The sequence below is a fragment of the Meleagris gallopavo genome, chromosome 6, assembly GCF_905368555.1.
Source record: "Meleagris gallopavo chromosome 6, MGAL_WU_HG_1.1, whole genome shotgun sequence".
Classification (NCBI taxonomy): Eukaryota; Metazoa; Chordata; class Aves; order Galliformes; family Phasianidae; genus Meleagris; species Meleagris gallopavo.
The window spans coordinates 23,553,229-23,570,143 of NC_139409.1; the positions used below are offsets into that span (position 1 = coordinate 23,553,229).

At 38.2% G+C, this 16,915-nt stretch overlaps 1 protein-coding gene across 5 annotated transcripts in view; it reads left to right on the forward strand.

The window, feature by feature from the left end:
* PPP1R9A (protein phosphatase 1 regulatory subunit 9A) overlaps positions 1-16,915 on the forward strand; it is a 135,560-nt gene that overhangs the window by 58,796 nt on the left and 59,849 nt on the right. For all 5 annotated transcript variants that reach the window (XM_085227469.1, XM_085227468.1, XM_085227470.1 and 2 more), the window contains exons 3-4: positions 13,223-13,355; positions 13,858-13,978. In XM_085227469.1, the coding sequence (XP_085083595.1) occupies positions 13,223-13,355; positions 13,858-13,978 (254 nt within the window). The remainder of the gene's footprint in view (positions 1-13,222; positions 13,356-13,857; positions 13,979-16,915) is intronic.

Here is a 16,915-nt window from a genome sequence, read left to right on the forward strand (position 1 = left end):
TGAATGCTCAGTGGATAAACATTCTTTTGCTTACTTCAGGCAGTCCTGCATCTTACTAGGATGCAATTCATTGTGCTAAACAATGTGAATGTGAAACTATCATTAGAAGAAATGAAGCTAGCCAGAATGAATTTTGCCTGCAGGAGCAATTAAGGGATTGGTAAGTCCACCATGTGAAATAATTGAGTAGTGATCTGGCACTGAGACTGCTGCCTTGCACTTTACATTTAGAAGATGTTTACAAAATACAGCAAACGTTTTGCTGTATTACAGAGGCTTTTCCATTAATCCTCTTAGCTTCTGCCTGTTTGTCCATTTTCATATACAAGCAATAGCATTAACTGGCTGAGCGGCTGGTTTTTGGTGGGAGCGGATGCAACATTCCTGACCACATTGATGCAACACTGCACTAGTTGATTTCTTGTTTTGTTGCATGATAATGTTAATATGAATATAACGATAGGGTAGCAAAGGTTTTATATTCCTTAGAATCACAAGCATTTTAGCCAAAGTACAAAAATACATGCTAGAAACTAGGAACTAAATACCCTCTGTAACATGTCAACTTCAAGCAGGGGATTATGTTTACCCTGCACAGAAGGGCGGTTGAAGGGCTGTCTAATACCCACTGTCATACTTAAGCTATATTTCAACTCTTAAACCCTCTACTTAAGTAATGAAAGTCTGTGCACTGGCACTGTGCAAAGGTAGAGTGTAGCACATCTTTTTCAGTTTCTCTTAATACAGTATAACAGAATTTCTAGTGTCCTTCCTGTGCTGTGGGAATTTCTGCATGTTGCTGAGCCAATCTCAGCTAAAGAATTTGTTGAGTAAGAATTTCTAATTAAAAATACCCAAGCATTTTTTCTTTTCAGGTTTTTATTTGAATACAGTTATTGTGAAAACTGATGATGAGACAACGAGACAACGTTAGAGATTCATAGGGGCTTTCACCAAGCATTTGATTGCTGTGCCTTAGTCAGGCTAAGCTGTAAAGTCCTGTGCTGATGGTGCTGGAGATCCATGTCCTTGGCTCATCCAGTCTTTGCTGCATCTGCAGCAGTATCAGTATGACTGCCAACTAGTACCTAATGCACTATCTTCCAGGAATGAGATAGTGCGTAAGGGAGAATTGTAATCTTTTGGGTAGCTGCAAATTTGCACCTCTAAAAAGCAGAATAGCATTTGTACAGGTAGTATAACATCGAGAAAATTGGCACCAAGTCAGACAGTTTCCACCTAATATGTTGCTCCCACTTCTGCTCTCTTCTCTGCCTGAAAGGAGTAGGTAGCCCTACTAGCCTACACAAGTAGGTGTACTTGTACCATTGTGTTCATTCTTGTTTAGCTTATAATACATCTAATAACTTCACAAGAAAACTACAGTTGGATGCGTTGTCTGTTTTGTGTCTTTCAGAAAATCTTCTATTTTAATGTACATGATTGTTTTTTACATAGATTTTATTCAAATTATTTTCTTAAAAGTTCTGAAGTCTGCAAAGGAGTAAAATGAATTGCTTGTCAAATGTTATTTATGTAGACTTATTTTTGGTGAATATGCAGATTACCAAATTTATCTCTTCTATAAAAATGTTCTATGAATATTCAGTGTTTTGTTTCAGTTGTTTGCCTTTGGGAGCATTTAGTGGCATTTGTGCTCTGTGTTTGGACACTGTGACTTCTCAACCAAGGGAGTGATGGCAGAAGAAATACTAGTGTTGATTCATGGCGACATTGCTACTGTATAGCAGTCTGTACTAATTGGTACCAGAAACACTATTTATTCTTGGCCAGCTTGTGTGTTACACTTGTAAAGGCAGAAGAAAAATAGCACCCTCAGTTACGATGTAAATTGGCATTGATGTAAGGATCTGGAAGAAATAGTACAGCAGATTCGGGAATAAATGCTTAGCAAAAGAAATTGGAACTTCTCTTCGTGCTCTCCTGTCCTTTGAACTCATTCAGATGCAGAAGGTCTGGCTTGGAGGCTGTGTAGTGAGGGCTGTGCCATATTGTAATTAATTTGTCAGACTTGGTTCGGTACAAACATTTTCTTTTGCATGCTTATTTTCATATTCAGAAATACATGGAGTTCTTGGACATGCTAGTTTGTTACCTTGGCAATAGAAGGTCTTGCCAATGGAATAATAAGTTATATCTACTGTTGCACTTGCAATAAATTTTGTTCTTAAATATTCTTACTGATATTTTAATATTTTTTTATATGGTGTAGTTACAGATGTATGCTTGCAATTGCTTCTTCACTTCCCTGGGTAGAGAGCTTCTCAGGGCCCAGGCAAATGTTTTTACCTTGCCACAAAACAGGAGTGGAGCTGCAGTCAGACAGCACAGTTGAAGTTTACAGGTCAGCACCAGGCTGCTGTAGGCAGTAACTTGCTACATTGCTGTACCAAGATCTCTCGTCTGCCCAGGGTGTATGAAGGACATCTGGGCACCTGATCAAGCTGTAGCTGTCCCTACTCATTGCAGGGGAGTTGGACTAGATGACCTGTAAAGGTCCCTTCCAACTCAAACCGTTCTACAACTGGAAGATTTAAACAACTGCAGAGTAAATGTTGGTTGGTAACTTTCAGTAATACAAAGTACATTTTAAACAAGGGCAAAAAAGAAAATTACATCTGAAATGTATCTGTGAAGTATGTAAAACTACAAAAGTCTACTTGTGATTCGTTTATAATTGGTAAGATGCTGGGAAGTTGCTTCATTTGCTATTTTTTCATCCCATTGTACTGTTGCTTTTGATATGCTACATTATAAAAAATAATCCATTACCCAACAAGTTTTAAATCTAAAGATCAAACAATTCATTGAAAATCATTTATTGTGCACCCTTAATATAAGAGAAAAGCAGGACAGTACTGCAGTACTGGGATTTCCCATTTGCAATAATGTAATGACAGAAAAAATAGTGAGGATAGAAAGAAAAATGAACAAAATACCAGCACAGAATTGCAATCAGTCACTATGTGCAAAACAAAACAAAACAAAAAGACAAAAAAAAAAATCCTGAATTCAGATGAATATTCAGATATCTTTGTCAGCTGAATGTTTCAGTGCACCATGCTGTTTCACCATTATTAAGACAAAACTGAGATGCAGTGACCTTAATAGCTATGGAAATAGTGAGTTCCCTAAGTGCAGTGTTTTAGGATCAGAGAACTTCTCTGAGTTTCATCAGGATGAACCTTGCAAAATGAGCAAGCCCAGTTCCTCAGCGTACCTTCTGGCAATAGATAAGGTTAGTGGTCGGGTGCAGGTATAAGTGTAACCTATTGTTAGATGCCAAAAGCATGGAAAATGAGTTTAAAATAACACACACACACAAAAAAAAAGCAGAGAAATATTCTGAAAATGTCTTGTGTTTAAGTAATTCAATATTTGCCATCACAAGGGAACTGTTTGTTTTTTATAGCAGAGTGCCATGGGAAAATAGCTGACATTTTTCCAGTATTGCTCTAGAGGCGTATTTGCCTGCAACACCCTAAAGGCCATCCTCTATTGGGTGTGTAGAAGAGAAAGGAACGATTTACCACCTCTGCTTCTCTTGACATGCTGCATGTGCTGTCCCCACTGTTCCACACAGGTAGTGCTATGGTGGCCCCAGAAGCTCTCCCTGTGGGCTCAGGCAGGCCTGCCCTACAGCAGCCAGCTCCATCTCCTCAGGGTGTCACTGAGTGCTGTGTCAAGGTGGCAAACGAGGACATGGCAATGTACAGGGAAGACTAGACTCCTCAGATCAGTGTTGCATTCTTTATTGCTTGTTAAGTATCTGAGTATTAATTTAGTTTAAAAAGGACCTGATCTTGTCAGGTCCCTAAATACCCTAAAAAACATGAGAAGTGTGTGATGCAGTGCTGCGGTCACAGTGGTTTTCCACGAGGTTTGGACCAAACCTAAGTAAACACAGCATGGGAAAGTTCATATTCTGCCACTGCAACATTTATTTTAGTTCTCTTCAGCAGGATTTAGCTTTCACGAGATGCACACAATTGGAGCATCTCACTCTTGATGCCCCACTTCAGGACACCCTGCCCTTCCTCTCTTTTTCAACCTCTGCTTTTGAACTCCCTCACCAGCTGTTGTGGGGCAGGCTGCCTCTGCCTGTTTTGTTCTGTACAATCATTCACTGCATTACTTGTCATTCTTAGTCTGCCTGCCTTGAAGAGATCTCATGTTTCAAAGCCTCTGAAATAGAGGACCGTTGCTTGGCAGTGAACATGGCTGTAATTAGCAGAGGGTTGGAGATTATTGGTGTCAGGGTTGCATTAGAGTGGGCCAGCGATACATGCTCTGTGTGTGGAAGAAAGAGGCAGAGGCTTTGGAAAGTGCACCGCAATAGAAAAAGATAGGTGAAGTCAGAGGGTATCTGTGCCCCTCAGGCTGCAGGCAGTGCTGCTGTTGGCCCAAGATCTGCTGGCTCCTGAACGGAGTCCAGCAACAATTGGTATCTGAGGAGCTGCACTTTCACAGAACTTGTTTTGTAAGAATTTCAGAAAGGAGGGAGTCCCTTTATAAAGTATGAGGAAAACGCTTAGAAAAGAACATCTTTTATCTCCTCACTGATCCTCCTCACAGTAATATACGCAATACATGATGTTCTTAGTTGAGTGGCTGTTATTTATTACTTAAAATTTTGACATTTTCAAGGAATAGAATTGTAGAAAGCAGTAATGTGAAAACAGTATTTTCAGAAGATTTTATTCTCCTTTCTCATAAAATGTTCATCTGTAATGAATGTATTAGCCTCATAATGATCAGGAAAATATTTTAGGTTTATTCTGTATTACCGTTCTGTAAGATTGAATCTTTATTAACTTTGGTTTTACCCATCGGCACTGGTGCTTACTTTTACCTCTTAATTATTATAATCTATCTTAATTAAAATTAACAGCATGAAGTTCTCACATGGGGCTCACATCTAATTTCCAACAGCAGTGATTTTGTATTTTTCTGCTATGTGGACAGATAGTTATGTAAATGGTAATAAAATTAATACATCAACATTTTATACTATAACTAGTATAAAATGAAAAATAATAAAGAGCATGTTAAATGATTTCATGAAATTACTTAATAAAAACAGCTATTTTAAAAGAAATCACACTTTAAAGTGAGCCTTGAGTAGCAGTAAGGTGGGATAAAAATCCTACGTGAACAGAAAAAAAGGGAGATTACAGAGCAACAGAAATCTGAAAATTTTACCTTCTAATTGTTTTAAAGGTGTTAAAAGTCCATATTTTTGTGCTAATGTGTCAAATTTGAGCTAGCTAGAATTTTGATTACATTCTAACACAGAAGAAGGTGGGGGCTGAGAAAACAGTCCCTACTTCCTGCACAAAATGATCTTGGAGTAAGGGTTTGTGGCATTTATACCTGAAAAAGAATGAATATATTGGAAGTATGTTAAGATTTTTTTTTAATAGCATAATTTTAGGAATGACATTAATAAAATGAAATAACTGGAAAATACTGACTTTGTGGCATAGCATATGTTAATGTATTTTTATTTAATGCTTTAATTCTGTGAAGTCATTTTGACATTTCTGAGTATATAATTTAGTTGTTACTGCTGATTTTAGGTTACTGCCTGTATTGAGGAAAGCTTGACATCCTACAGATTTCACCTGAAATTAGAGCCAAGCAGAACTGTTCAAAGACTATCCCAGTTAAAATGTTGTACAGTAAGAGGAGGTAGGGAACAGGTTTTCTCGGCACAAGTGTTGCTTGTGCTGGGGTGCAGATCCAAGACAGCCATTCCTGTGCTGTCAGGGCAGGCCTGGTGGTAGCACGGTTCTGCTCTCCTGTCGGTGCTGTGCTGAACACGTGGCAGCTGTGCCTTCAGCAGGGCCAGAAGTGTGTCTTCTATGCACCTCTGATCCTCCACCCAAGTGGAGCTTTTCTTTTGGCATGTGACTGCACAAACATGTATTGTGAACACATCCTGTTTTTCTGTGCACAAATCCTGATGGATGTTACAGAAGAAGAGAAGCCATTAGTTCCTGGGGAGCAGGATTCCCACCTCCCGGATTAGCCTCTGTAAGAGCATTAACTAAAACAAGTCATGCCTTTAGTAATAACCAGGAAATTTTCTGTCTTAAAGATACCGGGTAAAAATTAAAGTCAGTTTTAAATATCCTGTCTTAGGCCGTTGAATAACTCGGAAGACTAGACTTGGCAGCCTGAACTATTTAAGTATGTGAGACTGCAGGGAGCAGAAGAAGGAGAAAAAAAGAGTTTGGGGAATGATTTGCTGAGCACATAAAACCTTACAGGTATGGAATTGGAAGCCTGCTAGAAAGTAGGGAAAGCCAGAAGATTGATAAGATGCTACAGGATTGTTCAGAGAAGCTGCTTACCCTAATAGTAAAGCTAATAAGTGTTTTGCGTTGTTCACAATAAAGAAAAGTTCCCACATTAAATATTTCTTTAAGAAGGCTAAGAAGAGAAATTATCTAAAAGTTTATTAGAAGACATCATATATTATTGAAAAAATGAATGGTAATAAGCCACTGGAAATAAATTATACTTACCCCAAAATTGCAAATGAATCCCAATATGAAATTATCAGACTGTTAACCACAGAGTGAAATGTACTGCTTTGCCTCAGTGGCAGAGAACAAGAAGGTGGCAAGATAATCTCAGTTTAGAAAAACAACTCTGTGTTAAAAGACAGAAAACCACAGGTTACTATTTCATGTACTGGGCAAATTCATAGAAAGAGCTTATTTGGAATGTGTACTGACTGTTGTAATCATTTTCTAGGGGGATGTCATGGCACACAAATTCATTATAGTACTGTAAAGGCTTAAGCAGGATGACAGATAAGTGGAATCTGGTAGACGCTCTGATGTTTTTGTTTCAAAAAGACTTTCCCTACATCCTCATTGAGATGAAGAATATTAACCTACCACTGGATAAAATGAAAGATAATTGCTTGGCATTGCAGGGTAGGAGATGAGAAGAGCTGGGGAAGGTTGTCACTTTTCATAATGAAGGAGGGTTACCAGTGTCACTGTGACGTAGTTGTTTCACTCTGACAGGGCAGACGGTGAAAAAAATGCGGTCACAAAATCGGTAGTGATGGTCAATGTAGGAGAAGTCAAAACTTACTGAAGAGTTGCAGAACAGTGTCAGTGAAATCAAATCTGTCTGTACTAGAGCAGTAAGTGCTTTGTCAACAATGACAATGTAACACAGCTGGTGTAATAAGAAGAGCTCTATTTGTGTGCTCTGCTGGGCTTTTGCTAACTACAAAGGCTAACAAAAGGGATCTGAAGATATGCTGGAGTTCAGTGAAAATGTGTGCACAGGACTCAGTAGTGGCCAGAAAGGTGAAAAATATTAGCAAGTGCTGTTGTCATAAAATCTAGCCAAGAAGAGACCCAGTCTTGAACAGATGAGTGGTACTGCATGAAAGTGTTTGACAGATTTCCACCCATTTGTAAATAGTGCAGATGTTTTAAATGCCACCATGTGAATATTTAAAAATGCTGAGGTAAGGGATTTGTAGTGGAGTATCACTGCCTGATGCCAGCTGAGATGTAGTGGCATTGCTCCCAGGCAGTGCCACGGTGTCTTTTCACTAGACGCTGTCCTTAGGACTGTGACAACAGCCAGAAGACTTGACAGTGAATGCTAGCCAGCTGTTAGAAGAATTTCTGGACCTAACACATACCAGCTGTGTGCCCACAAATTCAGTAGTTTGATTGTGCATGGCAGCAGTGGCTCCTGGCACTCCGTCATGTATAAGAGGTGGTCCTTGTGGGATTGAGATATCTGGAGCTCAGATACTTTTAGGATTTCAGAAACTTAAATCTGCTATATAGTTCTTTTTGCCATTTTCAGGCAGCTCAGAACAGATCTTTACTCCTACAAAGCTTTCAGAGGGAAAGCCCAGATTTGATTTTGGTGTTAGACTCTCTGTTTCTTTCAATATTGTAACTTTCTGATTCCCATCTGTGTCTCATCCCTGCAATTGCTCCTTGGGAAGAGTTGTCTCCTTGGTGCTTCCCTTCAGATGCATGTGTGACAGCTGATGCCCATGTGGGCATTAGAGAGAGGGAAGTCAGGAAGGCTGAGAAAGCTCCTCACTGTCTGTCTCCATCTTGATGCAAGAAAGAGACTGTGCACATGAGAAAATATTCTTTAAATAATGTGGAGAGTTGCCTATTTGGGACTTTGTTAGAGCTTCCTCTCCCCTTTGGAGCTATGAGGTAGAGAGACTTCTGGGCAGTAGTTAATGAATGGTCTAGTTTAGTATGTTCAAAACAAAATAGCAGCTGGTAGTAAAACAACTCTGAAATGGTTTGCAGGAATCCTGGAAACATACGGTTCTCACGGTGGCAGGGAGATGCAATTGCTTGCTTTTGGAGACTTATACACCTGAGAATGAAGTATTGAGGGTGTCATCCACAGCTTGTACCACTTTTCTGAATGTCCTATGGCCAAATGGTGTAGGTAATATTTCCTCATTTCTTCCTAACAGTAAAACAGAAGTCCTGTTCAATCTCTGAAATTATACAGTCTGATATTGTGGCTGGAACCATAATTAACAATAATATTGCTCTTATACAAAATATTTTATGATTTCCATCCATGTCTACTTTAAAGACAAGCTTTGGATTTTTATCTTTTCTCAGAATTAATGAGGCCAGCAAAAGGAAATTGTTATTACTGTTGTTACAGTGAAAGTTTTCAGACGATGCATCCATAGAGTCAGGCTGATTAGTTCCCTTTAGTATTTATGCCTCTCAGTTTTTCCTAATTTCAGTGCAAGGCAAACAAGTTCATTTACTTGCAGGAGAAAATATGTACAGAAAGGATTAGAATTGGGGCTCCCTTAATATGGACACTGTACCAAGTTTCATTCCCTCCACAGGAAAGTCCTCTGTCATTATCTCTGTGGGATTTATGCTCTTATATATCCTCCCCTGCACACCCTGGGAACTTGTTATAAAAGACAAACTGTACTGTATTTTTGTAATTATTCACCTTTCTATCTCAGATGTTTGCAAAATAATGTTGCATGGCCAAAAGAAGACTCTGATGGAGCTTTGTGGTTATTTTTGTGCTAAAAGAGTTGCTGATGACCCTTTCTGTATCACATCAGTGAAGGTAGAAGTATGTTCTATTAAACACAGTGTTTGAGAGAGCCAGCCAATTCTTCAGGGTCTGTTTGTGTTCACACACACATTTAAATTTAGTATCCCTTCAGTATTCGCCACAGTTGGTGGGTTTTGATTTGTGTGCTTTTGAGTGTTTCTATAAATCCTTGTAAATGTCAAAGGTGAATTCCCTGGAAACTTGCTGTTTCTGAATACTCTTAAGAGTTACAAATGTAGATTAAGATGATGTATTAAATATTCCTTAGGTAAGCTTTCTTTAACTGACAGCTTAGTAGACTTTCCTGTAGTGGCTACTTAAGAAATGTGAGCGCAAAACCAACTCTATTAAATCAAAGGATTTCCTGCAAATCTGCAGTCCTGTGCACACTCTAGGAAACACAGTGGTGACAGACTTGGTGAAATAGGCCTACTCAAGCTAAGTATACTTTGTGGGTGAAAATATTTAACATTTTTATTTTTAGCAAGCTAAAATCTTGAGTGACAGTTCTCATGTCTGCATGGAACAAGTGGTTCATTAATGTGGTGGATAGATTGGTTCAGAAAGAAGAAGGATTTCCAACCACAAATTTCCTTTTCTTAATTTCAACACCTGGGGATTTGTTTAAAAGAATCAGTCGTCCATTAAATGTGATCACACAAAATGAGGTAAATGACAAATAACTGCCTCCTCCTTCATCCTCCAGAAACACACATTTGGGGCAGTGTGCAAGGTTGTATGACCTAAAGGATATGATGAGTTAATGCCAAGTGGGATAGATACACTGACTATTTTACCCTGATGCTATTAATAATCCTACAGTCTCCAATAAGGTAAAAGTGCTGTGATGTATTTGAAGACAGTGGTAACAGTATTCACCACTACCACTATCATTAATTCTTTTCTTATTTATAAGTATTCTGCCAAAGTAAGCAAGATCCAAACTGCCAACAAATGGGGCCAGTTAACATGATGAAAAAAGATCCAGAAATAAACATACTAGTTTTCTGATACGATTTTTCCCCATAATCTTGTGTCCTGCAAGCATTGTTTTCCTGCTCTTCTTGCCATCCTCCATCAGCTGGTGACTGCATCTCCATTTTCCTTGATAATACCATCTTTATTCCACAGAGTTCCTCATCATGCTGATAAATCAGGCAATCCAAGCAATAATCTCCCAGTTGCAATTTTTAATCTGTACTTGTTTTTGTGACTGTGCTGCATTTCAGACTTAGAGGCTTTGTGGCCAATCCATGGTAGCTAGAGCTTGTTCATGATTCTTCCTCTAAGTGAGAAAGCGGCAGGCAGAGATAGATAATATCACAAAGGCTTTACCTTGTGGAAAAGAGGTCTTTTGAAAAGTGTAAAGTAACAAAAGACTTTGGAGAACTCCTCTCTCAGGCTGCTAAATTTACGCTCTCTCTTTTGTTTTTCCATTTTAACTGGCAGTTCAAATGCCTGACAGCAGGATGCCTTACTGCAGCATTCAGGGCATTTCCAATGCACAGTTTTGCTTGCTGTATGCAGGTTCACTTACTGTGTCCTTCCCTAGACACCTAGGAGTGTCAAGGTTATTGGTACATGTTCAGTGGCTGGTTAGTTGCCCATCACGTGGCCAGAAATTGCACCTAGGTTTCGCAGGTTATTTTAAACCAAATGGTTACATTTCCCAATGCTTGTTTCTGGAAGAGTATATTTTCTCCAATCTGAAACATGTATGCTAAAGCATAGCAGAATGTACAGCAGCATTGCACAGTGTTTGGTGTGTGACCTATTTTCCTTATCTTTTAGATATATTTATGAAGGCCTCTGAAGATTATCATTTAGTTAAAACAATTTTTCTTACATCAATATTGCTAGAAATCAATGCAAGATATGTTTATGAGTTCTTGTAAAATGTTTATTTATATGTTATTATATTATTCAGTATTCTTGCAAGAGGTAATTTTTTAATGTTTCCCATTGATCTAAAACAGAGGAATTAAAATTTCCATACAGTACAAATATCTCTCCTATTTCAATAACTTCATGTAAAACTGGGAAGTTTTTTGCAGCAGCTTGTGAGAAGCATAGTACAGGTACAATACTTACAGCAGACTTGAATAGTATTTTGTATTGCAATATTAGCATCTTTACTATTTAAGATAAACTTAATATGCAAAAGTGTCATTAAAACAGCTTGTCAATGAAGATTTTCTTGTGAGCAACAGTTGTGTGCAGCACTTACATGGTGGTTTCTTCTTCCATTCCCCTGCAGTATTTGCAAGGTTTCCTTAGAACTCTTTTAGTTTTTAGGTGATGGAGGGTTCTGCCAAGTAAACCTGGGACAGATTTACCCTCTCTGAGACAGTGTCCTCTGGGCATACATTGCAAGCGTAGCTTTGCCAAGACATCATTTTGAACTCAAAATACCCTCAAGCTTGTAGGCTTAGATGTGAGGTGGAAAGGCTTATTACTGGAAGAGGCTTATTTTTCAGACTCCACAATGAATGTGAATCATTACTGTTTCTTCTTTTCCTCTGGCTTGTCACAAAATATCAGACTTAGATGGAAAGCAGGGTTATTTGGTTTTAATTTGCTTTCAAGCGTGCGTGAAGTGCATCTGGTTTCAGGAATGGAGCCAGTTGGTCACTGCCTCTGCTGGGAGGCAGCAGGGTAGGAGAGGCTATAATCAGTGATGGATGTAATCTACTGGCAGTTGGTTTTCTAAATTCACTTTTGCAGTCATTATTAGTGGAAGACACTCAAAAGAAATCTTCAAAGTTTTCATGTTGTTAACCATGATGTTTACCTCTATTTTTCTGGACTGCAATCTAAGATGATTCTTACTAGCTATCCATATACACTTATCTGCATTTGATAGTAACAGATTAAACGGCATTGTTCTTGAAATAGGTAGAAAGTTTGTATCGAAGGTCCGTGCTGCCTCAGGGAAGCAGCAGCAGGGCAGCAGGGATGCAGCTGAGGCCTGGCCTGGATAGCAGGTGCCTCTCAGCACCAGTGAGGTCAGTAAGGCCTTGGAGCGACAATCAATGTGTGTTGTTACAGTACCTTCTGTAAGGAAGGAAGAGGAAATAGGGAACATTATTTTCCTTTTTTTTTTTTTTTCTTTTTTTTTTTGCATAACTTGGTACAGTTCAGTACAATTATTGACACTAAAAGTGAGGTTTCTCTCCTGACTGCCATCACTGGACAGTTATGTGATTGAGGTTAGCAAACTCTGACATCGGAAGTATGAATATAAGTTTTTGCTAGTTTAATATTCCTTTGGCCAGTTTAGGTCAGCTGTCTTGGTTCTCTCCCTTCCCAGCTACTTGTGCTCCTCAGCCCCCTCACTGGCAGGACAGTATGAGATGCTGAAAAACTGAAATGTCCTTGGCTGTGCAGCAACTAAAACATCGATGTGTTTTATCAACACTGTTTTTCTCATAAAGCCAAATGATAGATAAACTTTATGAAGAAAATCAACTCTGTCCCAACTGAAACCAGGGCAGTGTTAAATTACTGCATCAGAGCTGAACTAGAATTGTGAACATGGTTTGTTTTAAAAATACCCAGGACGGTGTACTTTGTTCTCCTAAAAGTTAGTACGTACTATGGAGTATGGTGTGTAGTTGTACACATAGGTGGTGTAAAAGTAGATGGAGAAGTCTTCAGGTCTAGCTTTGGTTAGATGAATGCAAACTGGAACTTTTTTTAGAAATAATAACTGAAACGGAGATTGTATACATATTTCAGTATATTTTTTCGTGTCTGTGAATTATTAGTGATGATGCATTCTTAATCAACTGAATTATGTGTTTCAAATATTGAGATGGAAAGGCCAACTTATTCAAGATTACCTTCTGCACTTATAACCATGAACAATACCAAAAAATCATTTATACTCAGAATTGACCTTTGCAACCTTACTTGCACTCTGTGTAAAAAAAAAAAAAGCACAAATTGAAATGTCTGAAATTTGAATGAATAGGAGAAATTTGCCTTTACAATCCTTTCCAGACTCTGGAACATCGCAGAAGAAAAGCAGTAGCTATTTTGCTAAGTTGGCACTCTTTCTGAGGTAAGCAGTTAAATGGTTTTTGATCTGTTTCCACAGGTTTTCAATACATACTCCAATGAAGACTATGACAGGAGAAATGATGAAGTTGACCCAGTGGCTGCTTCAGCTGAATATGAACTCGAGAAGCGTGTTGAAAAGCTGGAGCTTTTCCCAGTTGAATTAGAAAAAGGTATGTAGTCTGTATGCCCCTTCCAGTTCATATGAAATCGATCTACAAGTCTGAGGTAGTCCACACGCTTACATAGCTAGTCTTGAGTTTCCTTGAATCCCTAATAATCACCTTGGCTTTTTGGATTTCAGTAACTATTCAATGAGAAATTAAAAGAACAGTTGAGAAACATGCAGGTCTTTATTTTCCTACAATAATTGTTTTGTGTCACTCCTCTAAGACATGATTTTATGATTTTATGCAGTGGTTTATGTGATATTTTCATTCTTCCCTGGAAAAATAAAAATCTTTGATTATTGTTCTGAGTTCCTCAAGGGAGCAAAGGTAATATTTTTGTGCATAACTAATGCAGTCAAATAACAAGATTTTTAAAAAGAATCAAAAGGAATTAGCATTGTTTACATGGGAAATCAAGAGAAAACAAAGCATAGATGTTTACCTAACAAATAACTGTATAAAATCAAATTTAATGAGTTTCTGCTTTCACATTTCTTTTTTACAGATGAAGATGGACTTGGCATTAGCATTATTGGAATGGGAGTTGGAGCAGATGCAGGCCTTGAAAAACTGGGAATATTTGTCAAAACAGTAACAGAAGGTGGGGCAGCAGAAAGAGATGGCAGGTAAAGTAGACTCAGTATTTGGAAACTTTCCCAGTGTTAATTATCATGAATTATGATTTCCACAGTAAGGAACTGTTAGCTAAATGTATATCATGATAACGGAAAGCAGTACAATTCTGAGGCTGTTGGTAAGGTTCAAATACCTGAGGTGGTCTATGAAAATACGCTATTTTGGTGCAAGGGTTAAGCTGTTAAAGAAGAACAGATTTGCCAAGGATGCATGTTTGTGGCTACCTGAAAACTGATGTGCTATAGTATGAGTAAAGCTGGAGATTCCACATTGTATATCACTGCTGAAGGTAGTTTTGAATGATTTTGAGATTTCACATGCTCTCTTGGCTTCAAACCAACTTTAATCAATTAGTGCTTATGAAAAACAGTTCTGCTCAACATATGATTAGGAAAATAGTTCAGTGTTTCTGAGCTATTACGTTATTAAATACACCTCCTTTTAAGCTTACTAGCACATAGTGTCACTTTGTATTTCTAAATATGTGTAATCTTCAAAATTCAGTTTTTACCCTTACAGGACCAAAACATTACTTGATTGAAGTGGGAATCAGCAACATAAATCTTTACATTAAATAAATGGATTAGGTTTTACAATGCTCATGTAAAACCTGACTGCTTCTAAAATTGCTTGTTTGGTATGTGCAATTCAAATAATTCCTTTTGAACAAATGAGGTCTGCTCCAGAAGTACTGTCTCCTATTTTATTATGCTGACTCAAAACAGCAGAGGCAGATGTTGATGGTATTGCAGTCAAGGTTGAACCTTCCCACCAGTATTCCATTACGTTTTGTTGCCACATGAAAGATGGCAGCAGAGGGACAGTCTGACAGAATGGTATCTGACATGGAAATGTGTATGGAACAGTGGTGAGGAATTGAATTCCTCCTTAATGATGAATGCCTATAACTTGTCCTCCTGTGCAGACTTTGGAAGTAGTGTGTACTACTCACACTGCATACTTAAAAATACCGGGTTTCTGCTGTGGAAACACTATACAGATTAAATCAGCACTCTCTACCTGTCAGGAGTTTACAGAGTTTAATAACGTTGCTCTGAAACCATTCAAGTATAGCCTCTTCCAGTCTGGGCTTTCAGTATCTCTACAAATGTTGGCAATAAGACCCCAGCTTGAAGGCCAAGTACTGATTTATCCCAGGCTTAAAAAATTAGGAAGGGAAGTAAAGATGCTGACATCTCCGGATGTCATGAATTCATTCATTACTTTAAATTTAAGTGAATGTTTATTCTGAAAAATATGCTTGAGCTCAGCCAAAAGACATTAAGCTCACTACTGGCATTCTGTGTGAAATTCTCTGGTCGAAAATCAGAGTAGCTCACACCTGGTCTCTGATAATATGTATTTTCTGTTCCTCTCATTATTCACATGTCTTGAGTGGGCTCCAGAAGTTAATGTTCAATTACAAGTCTCTTCTTTCTTTTCCCTAGATGGCATCTGAGAGGAGCTTGTCATCTGAGAAAAAAAATGATATGTTTCTTTGGCTGTTCTAATATTTGTGTTGGTTTCCAACTGTACGAATGCTCAGTCAGCTGAGAAATAGCCCTCTCATTTTCTCTTTGAGAGCCTGACCAATCATTCACTTGAGAAAGGGATATGTAATCCTCTCAGTCAGGAGCAGCCAGTTCTGTAATAAAGTGCATCAACTGAAAAAGGTCCTGTTAACTTCATCCTTTTGAAAAGCCTAGTTAATCATTAACAGTGATAGCAAATCAAAGTCTCTGAACAGAAAATAAAACTGTTTTTCAGCAGTTGGATCAGATATTCTGAATAACTTTACAGCAATCTTGAAGCAGGCGCTCTGAAGTTCTAATTTTAGGCATTACAATATCTGTAGGATAATGCCTATCATTTATTGAAGGAGTCATCAAGTCATTGCATAAAGTACTTGAAGACACAGAATCTGTACAGAAGTATATCTCAGTGTTTGAGCACCACTGGATTGATTCAAGTTGATATAAACAGATAGCATTCAGCTGTCATATTGAAAGGCATTGTGTGGAAGTATTTAACCAAGGACAGTGCTTTGACAGAAATCCAAATGAAAGCACGCTAATATGTAATGAGAGATTATTAATAGTGTGTAAAATATAAAATCAATAATTAGACTGAATAAGAAAAATAAAATTCTTTCTTGGCCAATGTGATAGCTGTTTTTCTTTCAAATGATGATGGTGATGAATCATTTTCAAGTATTTTGAGAACATCAAGAACAAGTTTTTTGTAATACTGCACAGTTACTAATGTGAAAAATACTCTGAACTTTGCCTCTGCATAGGTTATATTTTTCAGTTCATCACACAGAGCAATAATTATGCAAATATTTATTTGACTTCCTTTGGTTCCACTTCATAGAACTGCTGCTTCACTGCTGCAGAGTTTTAAGTCACAGCCATTAGAAAATAATTGTCAGAAGAATTACCAATTTAGTTAATGATAAAAGCAGTTAAACCTTTATAATCTAGGCTCTGCCAACATCTAGAGTCTGATTCTTCTTTCATGTTGGAAATTAGATTTGAGGGGCAGGAGCCTAGAGCTGCAGGTGGAGGGGGCTGCGGAGGGAATTTCCAACCAAAAAAGGAAGGCTGCCCAGAGAACAGTGCTCTAAGGACATTTTGATCCATAGAGAGGCTGGGCTTGTCTGGCACTGACCCTGTGCAGAGGGTTAGGGCCAAGGTATGGATGCAGGAGAAGTCTGGAGCTGCAGGGGGAGCGAGGCTGGAGAGTGTTTTAATCTGGGCAGCACTGAATGTACAACAGAAAGGAAACTTCTTTTTGAATTACATGTAATTATACAATTGGGTAATAATTATATTAATTGTATGTTGTGTGATATATATACATGTTTAGGTGTAATGAAAATTTGTCTATGTATTGAAAGAGAGATTTTGTAGGCAATGGTCATAAAA